This window comes from Lipotes vexillifer, unplaced genomic scaffold (genome assembly GCF_000442215.2).
Source record: "Lipotes vexillifer unplaced genomic scaffold, Lipotes_vexillifer_v1.1 scaffold534, whole genome shotgun sequence".
NCBI classification, from domain to species: Eukaryota; Metazoa; Chordata; class Mammalia; order Artiodactyla; family Lipotidae; genus Lipotes; species Lipotes vexillifer.
In genome coordinates, this window is record NW_006787833.1 from 3,795,667 (window position 1) to 3,822,764 (window position 27,098).

At 38.0% G+C, this 27,098-nt stretch overlaps 1 protein-coding gene across 1 annotated transcript in view; it reads right to left on the minus strand.

Annotated features, from left to right (window-relative positions):
* PRPF18 (pre-mRNA processing factor 18) overlaps positions 1–25,257 on the minus strand; it is a 48,415-nt gene extending 23,158 nt beyond the window's left edge. The window contains exons 1-5 of the mRNA XM_007460895.1: positions 25,042–25,257; positions 10,810–10,887; positions 8,010–8,114; positions 5,954–6,067; positions 44–190 (exon numbers count right to left, since the gene is read on the minus strand). Coding sequence (XP_007460957.1) covers positions 44–190; positions 5,954–6,067; positions 8,010–8,114; positions 10,810–10,887; positions 25,042–25,107 — 510 coding nt within the window. The 5' untranslated portion in view covers positions 25,108–25,257. The remainder of the gene's footprint in view (positions 1–43; positions 191–5,953; positions 6,068–8,009; positions 8,115–10,809; positions 10,888–25,041) is intronic.
* Positions 25,258–27,098: the final 1,841 nt, after the last annotated feature.

A 27,098-nucleotide genomic window follows, 5' to 3' on the forward strand; every position in this document is an offset into this window, starting at 1 on the left:
GAAAGGCGTGACGGGGAATCAGGGAAGGTGGTGGAGGGATCACCTCTAATTCTTCAATCGTGGTGTTTTCTTCGTGGACTTTCAGGTCATTCTGGGTGTCTTCCTCCCCAGGTTCCTGGCCACCCACAATTTCATTCAGGTACTGCTGATCGATCTTATCCAAAGCTGCTTTCAGATCATTCCTCAATCCCTGAGGAAAGGTAAAAAGTTACATCTGGTATGAAATTTCACTGATGTTTCACTTCCGATTTTTTCTCTAATAATGAGTATAATCCACTTTTTTCTCCACAAAGAAACTCAAATAATATTTCAATTTATTATACAGCTATCACCACTGTCCATGCAAAGTCAATTCTTATGAAGATATTTAAATTTAAAAGAATGTACACACAATAGGTAATCTCATGGTCAGAAAAATAAAACATACGAGTGACAAATCCAAATAAGAATAGGCGTTAATGCTGTAATTTTCTAATGAGGCCCTAGTGAAAGTGACCAGGTCTCCACTGGTCCCCAACCCATTTTCCTGGTTCACTGAAAATGTCTAACAACTGCAACTATTGATACTCTGAACTCCCAAAACATTTGGAACTGTCAATAGTATAAAACCAGGGTCTCAACCATATCCTAGGATTTCACTATGTTTCTAACAAACCAGCAAATTCCATATTCTATTCACTTCCAGTTTGTGACCACTTGGTAAAACTGGAAGCCTTAAAGCTAGACCCTTGGCATATACCACATTCAAAAATTAACTCAAAATGGATCAAAGACCCAAATGTAAGAGCTAAAACGATAAAACTCTTAGAGTTAACTAACAAAACAGAAAACAACCTGATTTAAAATGGGCAAAGGACTTTAACAGATGACATACGAATGGCCAGTACGTAAATGAAAAGATGCTCAACATCACTAGTCATTAAGGAAATGCAAATCTAACCACAAAGAGATGCCACTTCACAGCCATTAGGATGAATATTATCAACAGAAAACAGAAAATAACAACTTGGCTAGGATATGGAGAAACAGACCCTAGTGCACTGCTGGAAATGTGAAATGGTACAGCTGCTGTGGAAAATGGTACGGCAATATCTGAAAAAGTTACATACCCACACCAAGATACATTATAATTAAAATGTCCAAAGTTAAAGACAACTCCTACAATACAACACAGGCAGAGCAGTCTTTGACATAAATCGTAGCAATACTCTCTTTAATCAGTCTTTAAGGCAAAAGAAATAAAAGCAAAACCAAACAAATGGGACGTGATTACACTTGAAAGCTTTTGCACAGCAAGGAAACCATCAATGAAACAAAAAGACAACCTACTGAATGGGAGAAAATATTTATAAATGATGTGACCCACAAGGGGTTAATATCCAAAATATACAAACAGCTCATACAACTCAATATCAAAAAACAACCCAATCCAAAAATGGTCAGAGGACCTGAACACACATTTCTCCAAAGAAGACATGCAGATGGCTAACAGGCACATGAAAAGATGCTCCACATCACTAATTATTAGAGAAATGCAAATCAAAACCACAATGAGGTATCACCTCACACCTGTCAGAATGGCCATCATCGCAAAGGCTACAAAACAAAAGTTGCAGAGGATGTGGAGAAAAGGGAACCCTCATACACTGTTGGTAGGAATGAAAATTGAGATAGCCACTACGGAAAACAGTATTCAGGTTCCTTAAACTAAAAATAGAACTACCATATGATCCAGCAATCCCACTCCTGGGTATATACCCAGAAAAAATGAAAATACTAAATTCGAAAAGATACATGCACCCCAATGGTCACAGCAGCACTATTTGATAGCCAAGACATGGAAGCAACCCAAGTGCCCCACAGGTGACTGGATTAAGATGTGACACACATACATACACACACACACACACACACACACACACACACACACACGAATATTACTCAGCCATAAAAAAGAATGAAATTCTGCCATTTGCAACAACATGGATGGACCTGGAGAGTATTATGTTTAGTGAAATAAGTCAGACAGAGAAAGACAAATACTGTATGATATCACCCATATGTGGAAACTAAAAAATAATACAAATGAAAGTATATGCAAAACAGAAACAGACAGATATCGAAAACAAACTTGTGGTTACCAAGGGGGGAAGGAAAGGAGAGAGGGACAAATTAGGGGTATGGGAGTAACAGATACAAACTATTATATTTAAAATAGATAAGCAACAAGGATATACTGTATAGCACAGGGAATTATACCCAATATCTTGTAATAATCTATAATGGAATATAATCTGCAAAAACCTGAATCACTATGCTCTATACCTGAAATTAACACAATACTGTAAAACAACTATACTTCAATTTAAAAAAAAAAAAAAACAGTTAAAGAAGGAGAGCATCTTAAAAGCAGCAAGAGAAAAACAGCTTGTTTTGTACAAGGGAACCCCGCTCCCCCGTAAGACTATCAGGAGATTTTTTTCAGCAGAAACTTTGCAGACCAAGAGGGAGCAGCACAATATATTCAAAGTGCTAAAAGAACAAACTTCCAAGAACACTCTACCCGGCAAAGTTATCATTCAGAATTGAAGGAGCAACAGTTTCCAGAGAAGCAAAAGCTAAAGGAGTTCATCATCACTAAACCAGCCTTAAAAGAAATGTTAAAGGGACTTCTTTAAGCTGGCAAGAAACGACACTAATTAATAACAAGAAAACATATGAAAGTATGTATCTCACTGGTAAAGGTAAATATATAGTAAAAGTAGTGAATTAATCACTCATAAAGCAAGTATGAAGATTAAAAGACAAAAGTAGTAAAAACAACTCTAACTACAACAATTAGTTAAGGGCTACACAAGACAAAAAGATGTAAAATGTGGTATCAGAAAAATAAAATGTGGTATCAGAAAAATAAAACGTGGAGGGAGGGGAGTAAAAATGTAGAGCTTCAGAAAGTGTTCAAATTTATGAACTTTTAGACTGCTCCAGTTATTTATAAAATAAATAAATCATAGGGATATAATGTACAGCATGGTGACTAAAGGTAATAATACTGTACTGCATATTTCAAAGTTACTCAGAGAGTAGATCTCTTAAAAAAAAAAGTCCTCATCACAAGAAAAAAAAATTTTGTTGTAACTCTGTATGGTGATGAATATTAACTAGATTATTGTGATCATATAAAATCATTATGCTGTACACCTGAAATTAATGTTATATGTCAATTATACCTCAGTTTTTAAAAAGTACATAAGAAACTCTAGTATTTGGGACAGGCTTGAATAAGATTAGAATACAGCAGGTTGTAATAAATTAATATTAAAATCTAGAAGATTTTTCAAGTAATGAAATGAGCAGTAGAAAAATTAAATCAGGTAACAAAAACTGAATAGTTCACATTAGCATTTTAGACTCTTTTGATAAGGAAAATGACTCAGGAGATAGAAGAGAAACAAATATCGGTGAAATGAAGCATTACAAAACCACTTACTCTTTCCAAGAATTTAAGTTAGGAAAGTTCAGATAAGACTGAAAATAAAGAAAAACAAATTGCTGTGCACATTAATAATATAAATGAAGAAAAATTTTTAAATTCATTATGCTTTAAAAACAAGTTAGGGCTTCCCTGGTGGCGCAGTGGTTGAGAGTCCGCCTGCCGATGCAGGGGACATGGGTTCGTGCCCCGGTCCGGGAGGATCCCACATGTGGCGGAGCGGCTGGGCCCGTGAGCCCTGGCCGCTGGGGCTGTGGATCCGGAGCCTGTGCTCCGCGGCAGGAGAGGCCACAGCGGTGAGAGGCCCGCGTACCACAAAAAAAAAAAAGAGTTAGACACAGAATCACCGTATGATCTATAGCAATTCCACTTCTGGGAATATATGCAAAAGAAGTAAAAGCAGGGACTCGAACAGATATTTATATACTTATGTCCATAGCAGGATTATTCATAATAGCCAAAAGGTAGAAGCAATCTACATGTCCATCGAGGGTGAATGGATAAACAAAATGGGGTCCATATATACAATGGAGTATTACTCAGCCTTAAAAAGGCAGGAAATGCTGACACCTGCTACAAAGCAGCTGCACCTTTAAGGCAGCATTCTAAGTTAGAAGGCCAGTCCAAGGAGCCTTCAGATGACCTCAGCCACAGCCCTCACCTGACTGTATCACATGCAAGACCCCAAGCAAAAAACTGCCCAGCTTACTTAGCCCAATTGAACCACAGAACTGTGAGGGAGAATGAAAAATTACCTTAGGTTACTAGGTTTCAGGGTGGTTTGTTACCATCATAGACAACTGAGAAAGATTTTATAATAATGAATTGTTTTAAGCTATAAGTTTTGGGGTGGTTTGTTACACAGCCACAGATAACCACACCTGTCTCTCACTGAAAGAGCAAGTTAATAAGGCCACAGAAGATCTGAACACCACCACTGTAATTGACATTTATCCAAAGCATAAAACATACTCTTTTCAAGAGTCCATGGAATATTCACCAAGACAGACCATAAGCTGAGCCATAAAACAAGATTAGAGTCCTAAAAGTAAAGCTAAAACTATTAAAGTTTTAGAAGAAAATACCATCTCTTTAAGACCTTAGGGTAAGCAAAGATTTCTTAAGCAAAACACCAAAAGCAATAACCATAAAGCGAACTTCATCAAAATTTGGAAGTCCTGCCCATGAAAAGTCACCATTAAGAGAACAGGTAAGGCCTAGACTAGGAAAAAATAGACACAAAACATGAATCTGTATATCTGACAAAGAATCCAGAATACACACAAAGAACTCCTATAACTCAAAAATAAAAAGACAAACAACCCAAATGAAACATGAACAAAAGACACACTGCATAGAGAAAGATATGGCCAATAAGTCTATGAAAAGATGCTCATAATCTTTAGTTACCAGGGAACTGTGAATAGAACCACAATGAGATACTACCACAATACAAGAGACTGGTTAAAATTTAAAAGACTAACAATAACAAACACTGATGAGACACTGGAAATATTTGGCATTTCCTAAAAAGTTGAACATACATTTACTCTTACTATACAGCAATTCCACTTCTAAGTATTTACCAGAGAGATAAAAACATATTTACCCAAGAGGAATAACACAGATCCAAAAAAGATCTGTGTAAGAATGTTCACAGCAGTTTTATTCATAACAGCCCAAAGCTAGAAACATATTGATATATTCATACAGCTGAATATCATCAGCAATGTAAAGGAACAAACTACCAACATCCACAATAACATGGATGAATCTACAAAACACCACACTGAGCAAAAGAAGCCAGACACACAGCCTCTAAATTCACTGGTGGGGATAGAATTTAACAAGGTGGTTGCCCAGGAGTGGAGGAAGAAGAACCCAGGGACTGGCCAAGGAGGAGTGCTGGGGAACTTTCATGTGTGTGTGATGAAAATACTCTGTATCTTCATAAGGGTAGTGGCCACACACTTGCATGTATTTATCAAAATGCACTAAAACTGCATGCCCAAGATGTGTGCTTTTTAAAAGAAAATTAAAGAAAACCTGGGACTTCCCTGGTGGTCCAGGGGTTAAGAATCCGCCTTCCAATGCAGGCGACACAGGTGTGATCCCTGGCAGGGGAACTAAGATTCCCACATGCCACGGGGCGACTAAGCCCGCACGCCGCAACTACTGAGCCCACGCACCACAACTAGATCTCGAGTGCCACAAGTAAGACCTGATGCAGCAAAAAATAAATAAATAAATAAATACTGAAAGATAAGTAAAAAAAAAAAAAACTCACGCACACACAAAATTTTTAAAAAAAGAAAACTTACATTCAGCAGCAGTAATCTGGCAACTTTATTTTTCCTTTTTTCTCTATAGTAATGCAATTAGTTGAACTCTGTCGAAGTCCATACTATTCTCATTTATATGGTACAATGACATTCTTCTAGCTTTGTTCTGACTTCTTACCTTGTTAACTTCTGGTGTGAGGATCTCTATTTTTCTTAAACGTTGAAAAGCATCATAATCAGTTTCTCCAAAGAGTCTGATTGGTTCTCCTCTTTCTCTTAATCTCCTGATAACCTATTTAAAAAAATATATCAAACAACAATAGTAATTCCCTATGTCATCAGTAATAGTAATTCCTATTTTAGGAGACCAAACACTTATTTTGGTAAGTGAAAAGTAGATGCAGAAAGTAAGTTATATTTCTTTTTCTTTAGTTTCCACTAACAGATATACTGAATTATTGTGACACCTTAAATAACCCTAATGGTTTAGGTCATTTGGTGAGTGTTTCAGAAAGGACCAATCTGTGTAGCAGAATACATAAGAAAAACATTACGATGGGAGGGAGTGATAACATTTATAAAGAGAAAAAAATAAAATAAAACCAAGCCTGGAGTCAGCGATAAGTCAATGACCATAGATAGCCGTGAGTCAGCCCTGCAGTACTATATTAAAACCAAAAACTAGTCCCTCAGAAGAGAAAGTGAGTTACAAATGGAGGGAGGGGGACGTGCAGGGCTTTTGAGGACCTGATAATACTCCTCCTTGACTTCGGCCATCGTTATATGAGTGTTTGTTTTCTAATTATCCACTATATCGTACATGTTTTACACACTCTTTGTATGCATGTGGTATTTCATAAAAAGGACAAACAAGAATTATAATTAAGAAAATAAGTTATAATTTTAAAAATACCGAGAACTTTATCTGGGAACATAAATAGTATCACACTTAGCAACCACTGGCAGGGCTCCCACCGGATTAAATGAAACTCGGTATTAAAAAACCTTAAGAGGTCGTCTAGTGCCATCTCCAATCCATGCAGAAATGACCTCAAAAACACCTTCGTCTGGCCCCTGTCTGACAAATGACAAAAATCACACCTCTTCATGAAACAGCCCATCCCAGTTTTGGACAGATATGTTATGCTTCTCAAAATAAATGAAAAGCTACCTCTCTCAATTATCTCAGTTCTTCTTTATGAAACGACAGAGAATATTCAATGCTTTTTCAAAATTAGAACTGTGGTCAATGGATCTTTTTAAAAATCTCAAATATTCTTCGTTTCAGGCCAAGTATTCAAAAGTCCTTCATCTAATTTTCACACACAGCTTCTGGAGTCAGCCCTCCTTTCCTCTGAGAGTTTCCTTTTGCTCAAAGTTAATTTCATTGTGTACCTTGTGTATAGTCTGAATTCTTTTTTCACAGGAATATCTTTAAAATTTTGTTGTTGGTGTTATTGCTGAAGGAAAATAATAGTTGACATTGACCAGGGTATGGGCAAATACTATAGCTGAGAGTATGAACTGCTATAACAAGTCTGCAGGGCTCTCTGGTAATATGTGTCCAAAGCCTTAGGCATGTATATAGTCTTTAGTCATTAGAACAGACTCCAGAAATCATGTTTCTAGAAAATTTTCCAAAGCAAAGTAATCATATATTATTACACATGCAGACATCTGTATGAGGGTGTTCATCTTAGTATGATCTAAAATAGGGAAATGCTGAGGCAACCTAAATGACCATTAGCACAGAATTGATTTTAAAAATAATAGTTTTTAAAATATTATGGGAAATTATGCAGTCATAAAGGATCATACAGATCTCTGTATTTTGACTTAGAAAGATGTATTAAGAGGAAGTTACAAAACGCTAACTTACTTTCTTTTAATACATAATTTATATTATTTTAAATAATTTAGACAACTTATCAAGTATAATTATTTAGAATATATGCATTTAATTATACTTAGAATGTGTTTAGTTTTTAAAGTTCAGAATGATACATTCTTTAAAAACAACTTAAGGCATAAGATATTAGACAACAGTACCAAGAAAAGCAGAGATTAATTTAGAACCTCATGAAGAAAATTGAACTAGAATACTGTGCAGCTGGCCAGTTAAGTCATTTTATACGGGAAATAATGACAAAAGTTATTGGAAAGAACTAGAGATAAATGCAAATGCTGTGGAGGTTTTTCTTTTTTTCCCACAAAACATTCATATAAAAACTTACCTCTTGCCTAGAAAGAGTCATGGGTAATTTTTCTTCTGCCAGTTCAAGTTCTAATACTGGATTCGATGAAGTTAATGGTTTCTGGTCCTCCTCTTTTGGCTGTATCTACATTAATAGCCAAAAGAAACGAAATTCTCCTTTTAAAATATAATATGGTTTAACATTTATCATTCTATACATTAATTATTCACCGAAATTAAACATGTTTTAAATATTGAAGGTTTTCTAAATGTTCCTCTGAGCAAAGAGCTCATAATCGATGTACATGCTTGTGAGAGCTCAGGGACACCCAAGCAGAGACCATGCACCCAAGGGACAGCATTCTTGCTACAGAAGTATAATGGTTTCCACAATCCAAAACTTTAAAAGGCTGAAATTTAGATTCATTTTCTCCCTAGACTCCAGGATTTTTACTTTCTTCTTAGAAACAATCAGCTTGCTTCTCCTCTTTGGGAAAATCATCTTACAGGGCTATTTGATCCTTGCTCTGGGTTTAAAATGAAGACCAAAGAAAGGAACTGCTAACAAAAACCTGTGAAGCCTCAAGCTCCAGCTCTTTCCTCTCCTGATTTTCCTCTCCTGATTTTTGAAAGGTGTTTTTCCAAGTGCACAGGAATCACTGCTGGACATGCAGAAAACTTTCCGATGCTGCACAGAACTTGCCCACAAACTGAGCTGCGAACCTTGTGGGAAAATAATGAAAACCAGCACCTCTCTACTCATAGTACAAAAAGAACAGAGTGGACATTCTTGCTCATATGAACCTGCAGAGAAAAAAATTTCTTCACATATTTTCTTGAGTCTGCTGCCCAAGTCACAGTTTATGAAAATTGAGTTCAGCAATTTATAAGCCCCACTGTGTGGTCTGTAAAAAAGATACTGAAACATGGTTTTCCATCTGAACCATAAGACAAATCTAAGATGCCAAAAGAAGTAAGATCAAAAAACAAAAAAGATCAACATTAAGGAAAAACTCACATTCAGTTAAGAAAGGCTATATGGTTAAAATGATATAATTTATGATTCTACCCATTAAAGATTATGTTAATCAGTGTTAACAGTGGTAACAGAAAATTTAGGTAAAAAAACTAAACTTTCATATTTTCACAGACCAAATCATCATCAAGCCTTTAAAAAAAAACGATAACTGGTTTTTATAAAGGAAAAAAAGCAACACATGCTGTATTTTCATTACTACCAAGAAGGAAATATTAAAAGGCATTGCATCGAAAACCCTGTGCTTTCTTTTTAAGCATAAAAACAGATATTGCTCCCAAAATCTCAGGATAAAAAGCATTTTCAATTATAGAATGGCAGTGAATAACTTTAAGGAAAAGATCTAAGACATTCTGCCAGCTGGACTCAAGGTTACAAGCAGCACCTTTACAGTAATGATTTTGCTTCAGTGCTTTCCTCTATATAAGCAAGAAAGTACTGCCACTATCACGGAAGCAATCTAAACAAAGCAAAATTGTCACTGTTTAAATTATTTTCCTACCTTATCAAAAAGTTGAAAACAATCAAATTCAGGGATCTGGGAAAGCAACAAGTCAGCAGACTAAAACCCATGGTTAAGTGATTCTTATTCTAGTTCAAGTGTGAGTTTAGATAATGCTGGGCAAACAAAAGATGAGAATACTTCTTTCTGAGTATCTATCTATTCGATGGTTATTTACATAAAACATATCTTAATTTCCTAAACTAGAAGCAAATGAAATCAATGTACCTATGGAAAATATCAAAATATGAACTTTCATATTTTAGAAACCTATCAGAAATACTACATTTTCAACACTTGCCCTCTCCCAAAAGTACCAAAAGAAAGCAAACGCATATACATACCATTTGCATTCCTCATGCTTCTTTCTAGAAATGCTATGCCAGATAAAATTAATTTCCAGAACTTTCTCCATTACGTGCACAAGAGTATTATTTTATATTGATGTTTCACAAGCAAAAAGTCGATTTCAAATTTATGATTTGTCAAAATTATTTCAATAGAACCTCTGAACTTTGTTTAAAAAATTATTCAACTAGATTTAGCCTTGTTATAAAATAATTTAAACACAACTTCACCTCGTTACCTTTAACCCCTCCCAATAAAAACCCCAATACATTATTAACTGGTAATCTCAGAGATAATTTTAGCCATGCTTCTAAAGTATACAAAGTCTTCCAGATAACTCATTTATTTCTAACAAATATTTCAAGATCACATTTTCTATCCAATAGACTAAGCAGTGTTTGAAATGTGATACCTTATTACACAGAATGACACTGTATCTCAGGCAGAGGTACTTAGGGCCAAAAGGGATTATTAACATTGCAAACATGAAAACAATGGCTTAAAATATTCAGGAGAAAGCAGGGAAAATACCACTGCTAATGCCGCTGCTGTTGAATGAATAAAATCTTTTGAATCCTTTAAAACTGGACTTTTATTGGGAGAGGTGAGGAGAGGAGTGGTGGTGATGGTGATGAAAATGAGGCAGTAACAGATCCAGGACTTAATTAAAAAGAAAAATAATCAAGCTTTGATCTCAAGCCACTTCATGCTGTCCACAAAAAGCCAAACCATTCCAAGCCAAAAGTCATGCATGTATTTTCCTGAATTCAAGATTAAAAAAAAGAAAAAGGAAAGAAAAACAAAAACTCATACCTCTCCAGATGGCTTCTCACTTATAGGCTAATGTATAACATTAATAAATTGAACAGAGATCAATCGTTTTGACACTTTAACAACAGCTGTATAAATTTAAACTCAGAAACATCAATTTAACATAAAAGCAGGCATTCATACCTTGTAGCCACATCTTTCAAAATATGCTTCCTCTTCTTTTTTTGCAAGTTCACTACGCTTGAAATATTTTTTATTTTCCTATTGAAGAAAGAAGTAAGTTAATGTCTTTGGGTAAAATTTCATGTCCCTTGGTCAACAACCTTGAAAGTTTTTCAAGAATTGTAAAGTTTTTTCATTCACGGAGATTATACTGATTTCCTGAACACACCACCTGTGCTCAGCCCCTGTTCTAAACATGAGGTATTTCTCTTGCAGCATCAGTTTGACGGACATATCCAACAGCACAAAGAAGAAACCACTCACATTTTCCAAATGTTCATTGTTTTTATTTAGTTTCCCCGTGTTTGAATTCAATTTCTACAAATGGATTCATTATGAACCACGTAAAATGAGATACTTTAATTATTTTCTCCTAACAGAACCAACCAAACCAAAATTATGGTAGCTTCAGCTGACATGTTAAATCTCATTACGAAGAGAGCTCCAAGGGTGTGTCCAAATTCTTTTCTGTCATCTGGAATCTTATTGTAATGATCAACTGTATTAGTGTTAAACAAATTTTTATAATAATCGAGACACAGAATGGTTTTGGAGAGTCTCTTTAGTAAAAAGATGGTTCAAAGGTATTTGCTTTAATATGACATACTGTTAAGAGACAAACTCTAAATCTAGTGTGGCAGGTGAAAAAAAACGGTTAGTTCTTTCCATGCTATGCATAAAATTATCCTGTTAAAAATGCAGCCCCCTGATCATTTTTAATATATAAAACTATCAAATCACTATGTTGAACACCTCAACTAATGAAATATTTTACATCAATTATAATGTAAAAAATACAGTCCCTAATTTGTAGGCTTGTTACTATCTGCTTCTTAGATATTATGTCATTGATAACTTAGCTCAAATAAAGATACTGCCCTACTTTACCAGTAGTAACCAAAACAGTACCTTAATAATACCTCCACGCATGTAGTTAACACCTCACAGTTCCAAAGCTCACTCACTCAGGCAGCGATCATCAATGGATGCTAAAACCATGACAAGAAACTGTGATGGTGAACAATGGAAAGACAAGGCTGCCACACTTGAACCCACTGCTCAAGTTTGGCATCAATACCACGTACGTCCTATGTGAAACACACAGGAAGTACACAGCAGACCACTTAGAAGTGTTCTCCCTAAAAATCTAAATTGGAATCTAATCAAACAATTAACTTCCAGCTTACTAGAAATGTAAGGAATAGAGGAAAAAGCTCAAAACACCACTGGGAAGCAATCAAACACGAGCACATTTTACAAAACTAGCCCCAGTTTCTCCAACAAGTTGATGCATAAAAAAAAGTGGGGGACCTGGAAAATGTTTGCAATGAAAAGAAACCAAGAGTCATAATAAACAAATGTAATGAGTGGACTTTGTGTGGATTTGATTTGAATAAACCAACTGTAAAAACATATATATATATATTTATTTTAATTCAACTGGGGATATTCGAATGCGAGAGGAGTATTTGATGGTATTAAGGACCCAATTTTAATTTTGCTGGTTGTGATCTTAATTCTATAAAAACATGGTCTTATTTCCTAGAGTTATATGTGTTGAGGAAAGACAGGAATTCATTATACAACTCTATTGGTGTGTATGTTTAAAACTAACAGCTCATAACAGTTTTTTTAAGTTCATTCATTAACTCAATAAATATTTACTGACTTATCTGCTGTACCCCAAGCACAGCTTTACAGGTATAAAGATGAAGATGTTACCCGGCGTACGGAACTGATGGTATCACCTGAACATCAAAACTACTCTAAGAAATGTGGGTGCAAATAATACTAATCCCACTGTGGAGGTGAGAAACCTGAGAATTAGAAAGTTCAGGTGACTTTCCCAGAACTCAGTGAGCCTCATGAGTTAACAGAAGCAGGATTAAGAACGCTGGTCCTTAAATCCTTCGTACTGATCTAGTATTCAAGTTACAGTTCTTCACTCCCAAAACTCATTTCAGCATCATAAATTGTTCCTTTTAACTATGTAGCATGTACTGGTCATATTTCAAATAAGTGCGTTGACAAACATGTACTGGCGGCCTCTCAGAACAAGCTCATACATAGGAAGAAAGTAAAAGGACTCTCCAGGCCAGAGACCATGGTCCAATCTTTAACTACGGTATCTTTTACTACCATCTCTCAATTCCATTGAACACACCTAACAAAACCTTACACCTTGAACATCAATTCTCAAAATGTGGACTTCTGGGGGGTCCCTAAGACCTTTTCAGAGGTTCCACTAGGTAAAGTTTATTTTCATAATAATACTAAGATATATGTGCCCACCCCTTTTTCACTGTGCTCAGACCTGCACTGATGGTACAAAAGCAATGGTGACGAAAACTACTGGAACCTTAGCATAAATGAAGGCTAAGTTTATGTACCAGTGGTCATTGTATTCTTCACCACCATGCACTTGCAGGAAAATTAAAAAGCCAGTTTCTCTTAAGAATATCTTGATAAAGTACAGTTTTACTAAATCTCATCCCTGGAGTACATGGCCTTTTAATATTTGGTATGACGAAATGAAATGAAATATATGAAGCACTTCCACTACATAATGGTGCAGGATAGTCCTCTCAAAGAAAAGCAAACTGGTTGATTATTCAGACCTGCATATCTGGCAAACATTTTCTCAAAACTGAACAAAGCAAACCTGTCACCTAAAGGAAAACAATGATAGTATTTGTTGCCTATGATAAAATTCCACCTGTCAAGCGAAAATCAGAAGGGTAGAAAAGTGGTATCCCTCACTGTGAACTTGATGGCTTCCCAATACTGAAAGGCCTGATGAAATCAGAGGTGACATTAACAAATGTAATTTTTTAAATACTGTCTAATGAAACACATCAACATTTAGAAGATCTGCATAACTCAGCAAAGTTGAAAAAACTCATGATGTTAACAAAGGCAAGAGTTCACAAAATCATGCACAGGCAAACGATCTATGACCAGGATAAATCAGAATAGATCTAGAGCAGAACAGGTCAATGGATTTTAGTACACGAAAAGTCTATTGATATGCATCAGAATCTAAGCTCTTAGCTAATCTTTAAGAAACTTACCACTTACCCAGTTTTGGTGTAGTATCAAACAAAAACGTCCACAATTACTGAAAAGGCTATTAAAATACTCCCTTTTCCAACTACCTCTGTTTCAGGATAAATTTTCTTCACATACTTGAACAAAAACAAACAACAAATTGCAACAGGTTGAAAAAATAAACAGGAGAATCCAACTGTCTTCTTATATACCAGAGATTAAAGAGATTTGCAAAATGTAAAACATGCCATTCTTCTCACTAAATTTCTTTTGTTTTGGAAAACATAGTTTTCGTAAAAATGTATTATTTACGCTAACATGATGGATTTTTTACTGTACTTCTACAGAGAATATAAATATACATTTTCAATATCCCAGTTTTAATTTCTAATAGAGTAATTATCAATAAATACATTCTACATAAACAAAGCTCTCTGGAGCTATCAGTAATTAAGAATGTAAAGGGGTCCTGAGACCGACAAGTGTTCTGTCCTACAAGAGTCCACTTGCTGGCATGCTCCATGTCTGCACCTAGCTCTTAAAGGCTGGGAAACCACTTGCGTCCCAATGCTGCCCACTGATCCTGGTGTATTTACCCAGCTTTCTCTCCTATTGTCTACATTGATCATTATTCATTCTCCATTCTCTCAAACCTCTAAGCCCTTTATTTCTCCCCTTATTTCCAGCAAATGACTAAGCCACTCTACAGAGAAAAGGGAAGCCAGCAAACAAGAACTCCGAATTCCTCCCAGCACCAATCCCTTCTGCATCTCAGAATGGAAGAGGAAACCCTCGCCTTGTCTAAGGCCAACCCCTTCCAGCTGTCTTCCAGATCTCAATTTCTCCTGCCTTTCTCATAGTCAGTTATCTATTTTCTGCATCTTCAACTTTTCCTTCTCTATTGGCACAAATGATCATCACTTATATATGTTCAAGACTCTGCAACCTTAAAGGAAAAATTCATTACTCTGTGCTGGGTATCATGCTAAGTACCAATTACAGCAGGACAATAAAACATTTCTCTATTCGGTCTCCATTTCCTCACCTCCAGTTCTCTTCGCAGCTGCCCAACAACTGGGAGTCCATTCTTAATGCTCCATTGAAAAATTCCCTGAGGTCATAACTAATTTCCAAGGTGCAAAACTAAAGGATCTTCAAGTCAACTGCTAATTCCCTCCTTCTTCAATTGCTTTCTTCTCTTGGCTGTCAGACAACTTTGTTGTTTCTTCCTTACCTACTGGTTTGTTCAGATTTTCTATTTCTTGTTTTTTTTGTCACTTATTTCACTTTGATTTTCCAATTTATTAGAACATATTAATGCATTATTTGCCCTAATTATTGTTTTATTATTTACTGTTTTCCAGTAACTTTCATATTGGTTACTATAGTTCTTTATTGTTTCAATTTCAGGGTTTCCTTGGTTTCTGTTAAAGGAGGGTTTTTTTTTAATTAAGTGGTTTCTATATTTTTATAAATGAAAAAAGCAAGTACAGAAGAGTGAATCTAGTATGCTACCGTTTGTATTCAAAAAGGAGAAAAGATATTTGCTCCTTCACATTTGCTTTTATGTGCATGAAATAACTCTAGGACACCCCAAAATTGATAACATTAGCTGCTTTGAAGGAGGCGAACTGTACAGCTGCGGGACGTGGGTAAAAAGGAAACTTTTTATTGTACACCCTTTAGTATGTTTTGAATTTTGAATCATTTGAATGCATTACCTATTAATAATACATTTAATTTTTGAAAATTAATTTGCTTTTCATTTTAAAGAGTCCTAGTGAGAAAAATATAAACATTTTGCTTCATACTATGTGACCCCTCACTTCAGGGCAACAAAAGGTTATCAAAAACAAAAGGCTGGGGCTTCCCTGGTGGCGCAGTGGTTGAGAGTCCACCTGCCTATGCAGGGGACACGGGTTCGTGAGCCGGTCCGGGAAAATCCCACATGCCGCGGAGCAGCTGGGCCTGTGAGCCATGGCTGCTGAGCCTGCGTGTCCGGAGCCTGTGCTCCGTAACGGGAGAGGCCACAACAGTGAGAGGCCCGCGTACCGCAAAAAAAAAAAAAAAAAAAAAAAAAAAAGGTTCCCTACCATGTTTCAGGTGTCACTCTGCACACTTCTGTTTAGAAACAGGAGCAGTTTATATAAGAAAAGCAAGTTAAGCAGTGACTTCTAATTATAAAACATTATTTTATAAAGCACACCGAAAACATACTTTGAAATACAAAGTATGGTGGATACATTTATGACAGAATTGAAATTGTAGGATGTAAGCATTAATAATACACCCCCCTTTATAGGTAAGTCAGGCAGGGTAGAGAACTTGCCCAAAGTTAAAGAGCTCTCTAGTAATGGAGCCCCAGTGAGACTTTAGGACTTGTTTACTCATTTCACAAATTTAGTTTCCTTTCTGGCTATACTCAAAGATTTTGAACTTGAAACAAAGTTTGCTGAATTAACGACAGAATATACAACAGAACCCTACAGACACAATTCTGAAAGTGGCTGGTAAGGATTTTAAGACAGCATGTGAACTGACAGTACATTTATTTGGGTTCTCTCCTAAAGCACCTGACCTTTCCATTGGGCCTCTCACTCCTGCAGATTTTAGAAATGAGTTGAAAAGGGTATACATAAAGAGCACTTCTCCTTTTAAAGACAGAACCTAATTCCTGTGTGGTGCTTCATACATGTTATTCTTGGACTTTGTCCAAGCTGTACTGTCTGGATTATAAACCTGAGATTTGCGGGTCTAAAGAGTACAAGTCTTTCTACCACATCACCGGAAACATCAGCCCACGCTAATAAGGGAGAGTCGAAATTTAAAAACCACAGGCAACGTGACTGTCACCATTTCATTAATTAGAATCATCATGCCTTCAATCAGATTAAGGTTTTTAGTGTTTATATAAATGAAACACAAACATCATCAAGAGTTCTACAAAAAGACACTGGAGAGCTAACAAATACACAGCCTGGACATCCAAAGCAGAGCAATATGTGTGAGATCACGAACCACATGGCAGGGCCCGTTTCTGGCTGAAGAATGGAAATAAGCCTTAAAGAGTCTGAGGTAATAAACCTAATGGTTGGGCACTCAAACACAATTTAAAGAGACACAATGATTTTCAGTGAAAGAACTGTCAACTGTCAAGGGATCCTGTTAGCTAGGCAGTATGTATTCTCAATGATGCCATCCAAAATAGAAAACTATACCAAAATCTACCCTGCACAGGTGAATTCTATGTACTTCATAATTATATATATTTATATCATTACATATAAAATTATGTTAAAATGTATGAAAGAAATAACACCAATCTTACAAAGTCTTTAAGAAAATAAAGTTAAGCGGACACTTAGTATGATCCAACCACTCCACTCCTACGCGTTTACTCAAGAGAATGAAAGTATATGTCCATACAGAAACCTGTACACCAATGTTCACAGCAGTTTTATCATAATAGCCAAAAAAATGGAAATAATCTGAATGCCCATCAACAGGCTAATGAATAAACAAATTGAGGTATATCCATACAATGGTGGAATACTGCTCAGTAACAAAAATAATGAAGTCTTGATACAGACAAATGCATAAATGAATCTCTAAATTATTAGGCTGGGGGCTTCCCTGGTGGCGCAGTGGTTGAGAGTCCACCTGCTGATGCAGGGGATGCGGGTTCGTGCCCCGGTCCGGGAAGATCCCACATGCCGCGGAGCAGCTGGGCCTGTGAGCCATGGCCACTGAGCCTGCGCGTCCGGAGCCTGTGCTCCGCAACGGGAGAGGCCACAACAGTGAGAGGCCCGCGTACCGCAAAAAAAAAAAAAAAAAAAAAAATTATTAGGTTGATTGAAAGAAAGCAGATAAGAGAGGAACATACTGAAAAATTCTGTTTACATAAAACTCTACAAAAGGCAAACTAATGTAAAGTAACAGAAGGCAGACTGGTGGTAGCCTGTGGACAGGATGGGTAGGGCACAGGTGGGGCAAGAAAGCAGGATCACAAAGGGGCACAAGGAAACTCTGGGGTGAGAGGAACATGTTCACTCTCTTCATTGTGGTGACAGCATCCAGGTGTAAACACGGCAAAACTCACCGAACTGTACACTTTAAATATGTGCGGTTTACTGTGTGTCAATTATACCTCAATAAAGCCGCTTAAAAAATAAATAGCACAATATGGAAGCAACCAAAGTGTCCATCAACAAATGAATGGATAAAGAAGATGTGGTATATATACACAATGAAATACTACTCAGCCATAAAAAAGAATAAAATTTTGCCATTTGCAGCAACATGGATGGACTTGGAGGGCATTTGCTAAGTGAAACAGACAAAGACAACTACGATATGATATCACTCGTATGTGGAATCTAAAAAGTACAACAAACTAGTGAATATTTTTAAAAAACAGACTCACACATATAATAGAGAACAAACTAGTGGTTACCAGTGGAGAGAGGAGAAGGGGGAGGGCAATATAGTGGGAGGGGAGTAAGAGGTACAAATTATTAGGTATAAAATAAGCTACAAGGATGTATTGTACAACACAGGGAATAGAGCCATTACTTTATAATAACTATAAATGTAATACAGCCTTTAAACATTGTGAATCACTGTATTGTACACCTGTAACTATACTTCAATAAAAATAAAATTAAATTAAATACAGTGGTAGCATTTACACTGCCTGACATTACAACTCACCAGAATGAGACAGCAATCAAGACAGTGTGGCACGGGCATAAGGATCAACAAACAGATTAGGACGAGGGAGCAGAGCACCCAGAACGGAGCCACAGTTAAACTATTACTGATTTTTGATGATGCCAAAAGCAACCAAAGGGAAAAGAAAAATATTTTCAATAAATGGTGCTGGAACAAATTGATAATCACATGGAAAACAATAAACCACACCCCTACCTCCCATCATACAAAGAAACTGATTCAAAAAAATTAACTGTTTTTTATAAAACATGAAACCATAAAGCTTTTAGCTCTTATAATAAGAGTATCTTGGGCTTCTCTGGTGGTGCAGTGGTTAAGAATCCGCCTGCCAATGCAGGAGATATGGGTTCGATCCCTGGTCCGGGAAGATCCCACGTACCGCGGAGCAACTAAGCCCATGCGTCACAACTACTGAGCCTGTGCTCTAGAGCCTGCGAGCCACAACTACTGAGCCTGCACTCTAGAGCCCGCGAGCCACAACTACTGAAGCCCGCATGCCACAACTACTGAAGCCCGCGTACCTAGAGCCCATGCTCCACAACGAGAAGCAACCACAATGAGAAGCCCAAGCACCGCAACAAAGAGTAGCCCCCGCTCGCCACAACTAGAGAAAAGCCTGCGGGCGGCAACAAAGACCCAACGCAGCCAAGAATTAATTAATTAATTTTAAAAAAAAGAATATCTTACTCTCCTGAGTAAATGTCTAGGAGTGGAATAGCTCGTTCACGTAGCAGGCCTATGTTTTCTTTTTAAGACATTACCAAACTGTTTTCCAACAGGTTATACTATTTTATATGCATAGATAGGATATAGTCAACAATCACCATGAAAAACTGGTAAGCTGGCTTATTACATACACCAGAATGGCTGAAATTTAAGACTGACAACACAAACTGTTGACACAATGTAAAGATCTGAACCCTTTTACTTTGCTAGTGAAGGTGTGACACAGTCCAACCACTTTGGAAAAAGGTCTGGTGGATTTCTATAAAACTAAACCCATAATGTATACCATGACATAGCAATTCCACTCCCTAGCATTTTCCTAAGAGCAATGAAAACATGAGACTTGCACAAGAGGGTCCACAGCAGATTTATTCATAATTGCTAAATCCTGGCAACAGCCCAGCTGCCCATTATCCGAAGAACAGATTAACAAACTGGGTCTATTTGTATAACGGAATACTTCTCAGCAATAAAAGGAGTAAACAACTGATACATGCAACAACATGAATAAAATTCAAAACATTATTCTCATTAAACAAAGTGGGTCATATAAAAGTACATAGTATGATCCCACTTACGTGAAGTTATAGGGCTGGCAAAACCAAGGGACAGTGGAAAGAAATCAGTACAGCAGTTTATTCTTGGGGGAAGGGGCTGACTGGAAGGTGGAATGAGGGTAGTATCTGTATCTTGATACAGACTGGGATACACAGGCATATGCATGTCACAATTCACTGAATGGTAGGTACACTTATGATTTGTGTATTTCTTCATACATAAAATTTTGCTGACATACCAAAAAAAGTATAAACAAACACTAAACACTAGTCAATGATATACATGCCAAATTATATTTTGGCAATTATGTTACATTACATTTTAGGGGTAAAGTGTATCAATGTCTGTAAATTAATCTGAAATGCATAAAGATCAGTACATTGTCTTCATGACTCTGTCTGCAGCTGGAAAACACTTGTCTATGGATTTGCTGTTCCAGAAGAGCCGCCTCACCTTTGGCCATTTCAAGTGGTTTCCCAGCCTTTTATGGTTCATCTGTGATAGGTGAAACAGTAATGACTTAGCCTGTGAGTGCCTCTCGTCAAATTGTGGAGAAGCAGCCTTCCACTATCCTAAAATGTTCTGCCTGTTTTACTATTCTGAGGTAAAAGTACTTTCTGCATTGCTAGATGGATTGATGAATGGATATACAATGATGGAGAGGTGGACAGTTACATGATAAAACAAATATATTAAAATATTAATTGCAGGTTTAATTGCAATATCTAGATGGTAGGCGTATGGGTGTTCACTGTATAATTCTTTTGAGTTTTGGGTACATTTAAAATTTTTCAGTGAAATGCTGAGGAAAATAAATCTTCTTTGCAGATGTCAAAACATGGTATCAAGATGACAAACTCCCTACCACACCGTTTTCTGACTATACGGAAAAAACCACAAAAGGTTCCTCAATGACCAATAAAGAAAGAGGCATTGGAGAGGATTACAAAAGACCATGCAAGCAAAGCGAGGAACAAGTGTGAAGAAAGGCAAGTTCAAAGGCCTGAATAAATGAAACAGGTTTAGAACTGGAACAGCTGATTGGTGGTAGGGATAAATGGGCACAGAGATTTTCACCAGCCCAGAAATGACTGGTTCTTGACCTTTTTGTCCAAGATCGCTTTATTTTTTTTAATAAATTTATTTATTTATTTTTGGCTGCGTTGGGTCTTCATTGCTGCGTGCCGGCTTTCTCTAGTTGCAGTGAGAGGGGGCTACTCCTCGTTGCAGTGCGCAGGCTTCTCATTGCAGTGGCTTCTCTTGTTGCGGAGCACGGGCTCTAGGCACGCGGGCTTCAGTAGTTGTGGCGCGCGGGCTCAGTAGTTGTGGCTCGCGGGCTCTAGAGAGCAGGCTCAGTAGCTGCGGCACACAGGCTTAGTTACTCCGCGGCATGTGGGATCTTCCCGGACCAGGGCTCAAACCCGTGTTCCCTTCACTGGCAGGTGGATTCTTAACCACTGCGCCACCAGGGAAGTCCCAAATATCCCTTTAATAATATCATCAACAGGAGGAGGGGAAGAGGGATCACATGTATACGTACATGCTAAATTTTTTATAATATTTCAAGGAACTGATGGATACTCTGAAGTCCATCCAAAGGCTCCACTTAAGAACCCGTTACAGGTGGCAACTGAAATCTAGAGGTGAATATGAAATTAATGTAAGAGAATTTTCAGTGTGAAGAGAAAGTAGCCTAGGCCTGAACTTTAAGGAAAACCAACATTTAAGGGATAAAGACTAAACAATAAAAAAACAAAAAAAGAAGCCTGTAAAGGAGATCAGGAATAAGCAGCCTGAGAAAAAGGAAAAACAGGACGCTGTGAGGTAAGAGACATCAAGGGAAGACTGAATAAAGTGGACCAGGGCTTCCCTGGTGGCGCAGTGATTGAGAGTCCGCCTGCCGATGCAGGGGACACAGGTTCGTGCCCCGGTCCAGGAAGATCCCACATGCTGCGGCGCGGCTGGGCCCATGAGCCATGGCCACTGAGCCTGCGCGTCCGGAGCCTGTGCTCCGCAATGGGAGAGGCCGCAGCAGTGAGAGACCCGCGTACCGCAAAAAGAAGAAGAAAGTGGACTAGCCGAGTGCAAATGCTGCTGAGGTTAAGAAAGCATGGAGGTCACTGCGGCCCCTGATTAGGATGGATTCAGTTCAACTGTCAGGTAGAAATCAGGTTAAGAAGTGAGTAGGAAATAATAAGAAGCTTGGCTGTAAAGAAAAAGGACGGCTGTGTTTAAAAAAAAAAAAAAAAAGATGGGAGAGATGTGTCTGTTTCAGTGCTGCTGGAGATAAGCCAGTAGAGGCTGAACACAGAAAGAAAGGAGACAAGTGCTATTCAGATTCTGATGATGCTACAAAAGATGAGAGCTGGGCTCCAACATGTAAGTGGAAGGTTTGACCCAAAATACAGCCAATATCTCATCCACTTTAACAGGGGAAAGGTGAGGAATTTCTTGCCTGATGGCTTCTCTTTTCTCTGTAAAACTGAAAGTAGGTTCCTTAAAGAAAAGGATCAAGCATTACTTTAAAAAAAAATCCTGTGGCACACAGTGTAGTGTCTTGAATATAGGAAATATTCAAAAACTTTTGGAGAAAAAAAACAAAGCTAAAATTCTACACAAAGTCCATGCTCAAAACTGCAACTAATAAAACTGCTAATTAAGCCCCACTGAGTCCTGCAGTAGCCTGGCTTTCCACATAAATGAGGCTTTGCAGTTCAATGAAGACTCACCAACACCGGGGCGCCAAAGCGCTGGCATTCTAGCAATACAGATACCGCACTTACCTCCAAGCAGTTACATCACGTAGAGCACTTAGCACAGGTGACGGGAGGTTAACAAAGGGGCTCTCACAAGCTGAGTGTTTACTATCCAACTCTCAGACTAACAATAAAAAGCTGGGACACCATGCTATCTATAGGATGGATAAACAACAAGGTCCTACTGTATAGCACAGGGAACTATATTCAACACCCTGTGATAAACCATAACGAAAAAGAATATATATGTATAACTGAATCACTTTGCTGTAGAAATCACAGCAGAAATTAAACACTACATTGCAAATCAACTACAGTTCAATAAAGCTTAAAAAAAAAAAAACGCTGGGACATCACTCAAAATGACCAAAGAGGAGGTGGCGCTTCTGGAAAAACAATACAACAGAAACAGGCGCTCCCCAGCTACAGAAAAGGGTAATAAAAAGGATTAACTGACCCCCCCCAACCAGAATTGTTTTTAAAAATGAAACAGGATGGATTAAAACAGTGAAACATATGATAGAATCACATGTAGTTAAGACAAGAAATGTTGCAGGAAACTTTTTTCATATGTATCTGATGAAAATACAGATTTATTTCTTACTGTGGCTAGCGCAGTGAAAAAAAGATGGCTTCGTCATCCGTGGAAAGAGCATCCTGACTGCCCTATGCACCAAGCAGAGCTGCTGTAAAGCTCAAATGAGAAAGCATACTAGGGTGCTTTTCACATATGTTAATTTAATTTTAAGTAATTTAATTCTTAGATCAACCCTATCAAAACTAGTTCTATGTTCCCAGGGTGGAGATAAACAGCCTGTCTGTAGTGGTGAAGAGAGCAAGCTTTAGAGTGGGAGAGATGGATTCAAATTCAGGCTCTATCTCTTGCTAGCTGTGCGATTCTGTAAATCAAACTTCTTTTAGCTTCAATTTCCTCATCTATAAATGGGAGTAGCAGTAATTTTATGGGACTGCTGTACAAATTATATGCGGTATGAGATATGAAGCATTCTGCATAATGCTTTGCAGATTACTATTAATATTACCAGAACTATGACTTTCAGTATTTTAATCCCCATTTCATGTATTTCCTTTGCTGGTATTAATTGGGAAATCAATATTACCTTCTGGCCAGGGTTATCTGAGTAACTAAATCAACTATCAAATTACAAAATGAAAGACATCCCAGAAAAACAGTTTATATGTGATGATAAATAAAGAACAATTATGTAGAATCAGTGTTTTTGTAATTGATCGTTTTTAAAGGCTGGTCTATTTCCATGACAAAGAACCTGATTATGCAAACAGCACTGTAAGCCCTAAGAGTTTTCGTGATTCAATTCTCCCTCTAAAGCACTTTAAATTTTAACACCTGGCTCTAACACCCACTATGTATTTCAACATCTAAATTAGCTTTTTCAAATACTCCGAAACCACTCATCAAAAGAAAAAGGCCCCTAAGTTACAGGTGAAAATATCAAGTTACAACTATGGACAAGCTCTCTCCCCAGCTCCCCGCGCATTTGCTCAATAACATTCTATTTAATTAGCTCCACTTGGTTAACTGTTTTTAAAGTTTCAATGATTATGAAAGCCGCCATCTGCCAAGCTAACAATCCCAACTTACTTGCACTACATCATAAACATCAATCGTACACTACATCCAAAGACCTAAGTCAGACTGTTCTCAAAATGTGGTCCACAAGACCCCTGGAGTCCTTGAGACTCTTTGAGAGGGTCCGTGAGGTCAGAACTATTTTCAGTACTAAGGTATTATTTGCCTGTTCACTCTGTTCCCATTTATACGAAGGGTGAAAACCAATGCTTCACAAGAATCAAGACAATGGCACTAAACTACCAGCTGTCACTGATTCTTCAACGCTCAGCACTAATGGGGAGGGGCCCTGGGCAGTTTCACTTAACTACGTCCTTGATGAAGTAATAAAATTATTAACTTTATTAAGTCTTGGTCCTGGACCACATCTTTGTAATATCCTGTGTGACAAAACAGGAAGTACACATAAAACACAAACCCTTCCTAAAACGACAGAAGTGAACGGCCAGAAAAACTGGGGCACGTCCGAAGAATACCGGCAGATGGGAACGGGGATAAGGGACAGGTGGGGCGGCGGGTAGGGGAAATCGCCAAAATCTCGGGTTTTCCTGCAATTCCCACACCTCCATCCCAAAGGCTCCCAAGTGATTGCCAAGGGCATAGCGGTCTAGAGGGAGCCGCTCCGGGCTAGCGGCGGGGCTCCGGCTAAATCCCATCCGGCAAGGACCCTTTCAGTACCGTTCCCCTCCCCCAGACTCCCCTCCCCCACGCAAACGCTCAGCTCCTCCGTCGCCAACGCCCCACGACCCCAAGGATCCTCACCACCAACAGGTTCCTGTCCTCCACCAGCTGCCGCTTCCGGAGGATCTCCGATTTCAGGACGTCCATCTCGCTGCCCGGGTTGAAGCTCGAGTTTTCTTCTCTCTCCGGCTCCCCGGACCAAGCCTTTTCATCCAGCCAGCCGCCGCGAACCCACTACACATAGCGAGCCCAAATACCGAAGGGCAACAACTGACAGAGCAGCTTCCGGCGGAAGCTGAGGTGAGCGACAGGAAAGAGCGCCCCAGGGCGCCTGTTGTTGACGAAGCCGCTGAGGGTTAGCGCCCCTGGCGGCGCCCTCCGGCAGCGCGCTTGTAGTTTCCCATCCATGGATACGTGAACAAACGTGGGCTGAAACACGAGTCTTCTAAATCGATGCTGCATTGTTTAATAAGTTATATACCTATGTCAAATATACTTCAATTTTAAAAGGAGAAAAAAGTTATTATACCCACTTGTACCTGCTAGGTCAGGTGCAAAAGCTTCTTAGCAAAACACCTCAATTATGTTCATTAACGCCAGATCTTTACTTATTATACAAGAAGTTCACGTCGGAGTTCCTGAAGTTACCTGCTTGCCAAAATCAATGTGCTGGAGTGAGAAAACACTGGACAATAATACTAGCTCAAAAGTATAGTGTTCATTGCTAGCCTGTGAAACTTCCAGTAAACTTAGGCAATTACATCCATTTAAGTCATTTCAGAAGTAGAGTTGTCTCTCCTCCCTGAGTTCTAGATTGCTTACATATCCTGGTGATAATTGAACATTTACCCCAGGAAACCGAGATAATCTCTTTGTTCACGTGTTCAGCAATCAAGATTTTCAGTGAGATGATTGGAGATGTAATCAGAGATTTTCATTTTTTAAGTCCAACCCAAGAAGCAATATTAAATTGGTGAAAAAATTATATCAGAGATTTTAATTTTTAAAAGACCTAAAAACTGGGGCTTCCCTGGTGGCGCCGTGGTTAAGAATCCGCCTGCCAGTGCAGGGGACACCAGTTCAAGCCCTGGTCCGGGAAAATCACACATGCTGCAGAGCAACAAACCCTGTGTGCCAAAACTACTGAGTCTGTGCTCTAGAGCCCATGAGGCACAACTACTGAAGCCCACGGGCCTAGAGCCTGTGCTCCTCAACAAGAGAAGCCACTGCAATGAGAAGCCTGCGCACCGCAATGAAGAGTAGCCCCCGCTCACAGCAGCTAGAGAAAACCCACGCACAGCAGCTAAGACCCAACGCAGCCAAAAATAAACAAATAAATAAATATATTTATTTTTTAAAAAGACCTAAAAACTGTTTACAATGCATTTATTTTTGGTTCTATGCCATTGAAGCTGTTTTTAAATTTCTAATTCAGTCATTACTGAACAGTATTTGACACATTACTTTTCCCCACCCAAAAAGGAAAGAAATATTATTCAGTTCAGTCGGTTCATAATGGATGACATGGTTTAGCAAAATAAAAGAGGTTTGTTTCGATTTACAAAGTATTTTTATTGTATACGTGTGCGTTGGGTTATATTTCATCTGAGAGATATCTGACTTTTGCCAGAAATAAATTAACATAGGAAGTTAATTCACTCTTTGAGCTAAGATGCTTTGCTAATTTTTAGGGCTTTTGAAAGCTTTTACAAAAAAAAAAACAACAAAAAAATACTCCTTCAACTAATAAACATGGTAACATTCTTACATGGATTTCTGTTTCCTGAGTCACCTATAATTCAATAAGCAAATAATAATTTATTAGCTTTTTCCTGATTTAGGATTTAGAAACTATGACACAAAAACCTGAAAAGTTGACGCAGGTGATTGTAACAGTAATGGAAGTTTACAGAGAAGAAGGAACAGCTGGCCGGATGGGAGATAATTCGTGTAAACCAGGGAAGATAGTCACTACTGTAGAAAGGCTCCTTTTAAATTTCAGACGTTCATTGATTTTGATGTTTATGTAAACATGAGCTTTAAATCCTGATAAGGGCCTGAAATGGAAGAATAGGAGAGATGTGTGCTTGAACAAGCAAACTGATAAGGAAGCTTTTCAATATAACAGGGGAAAAAAG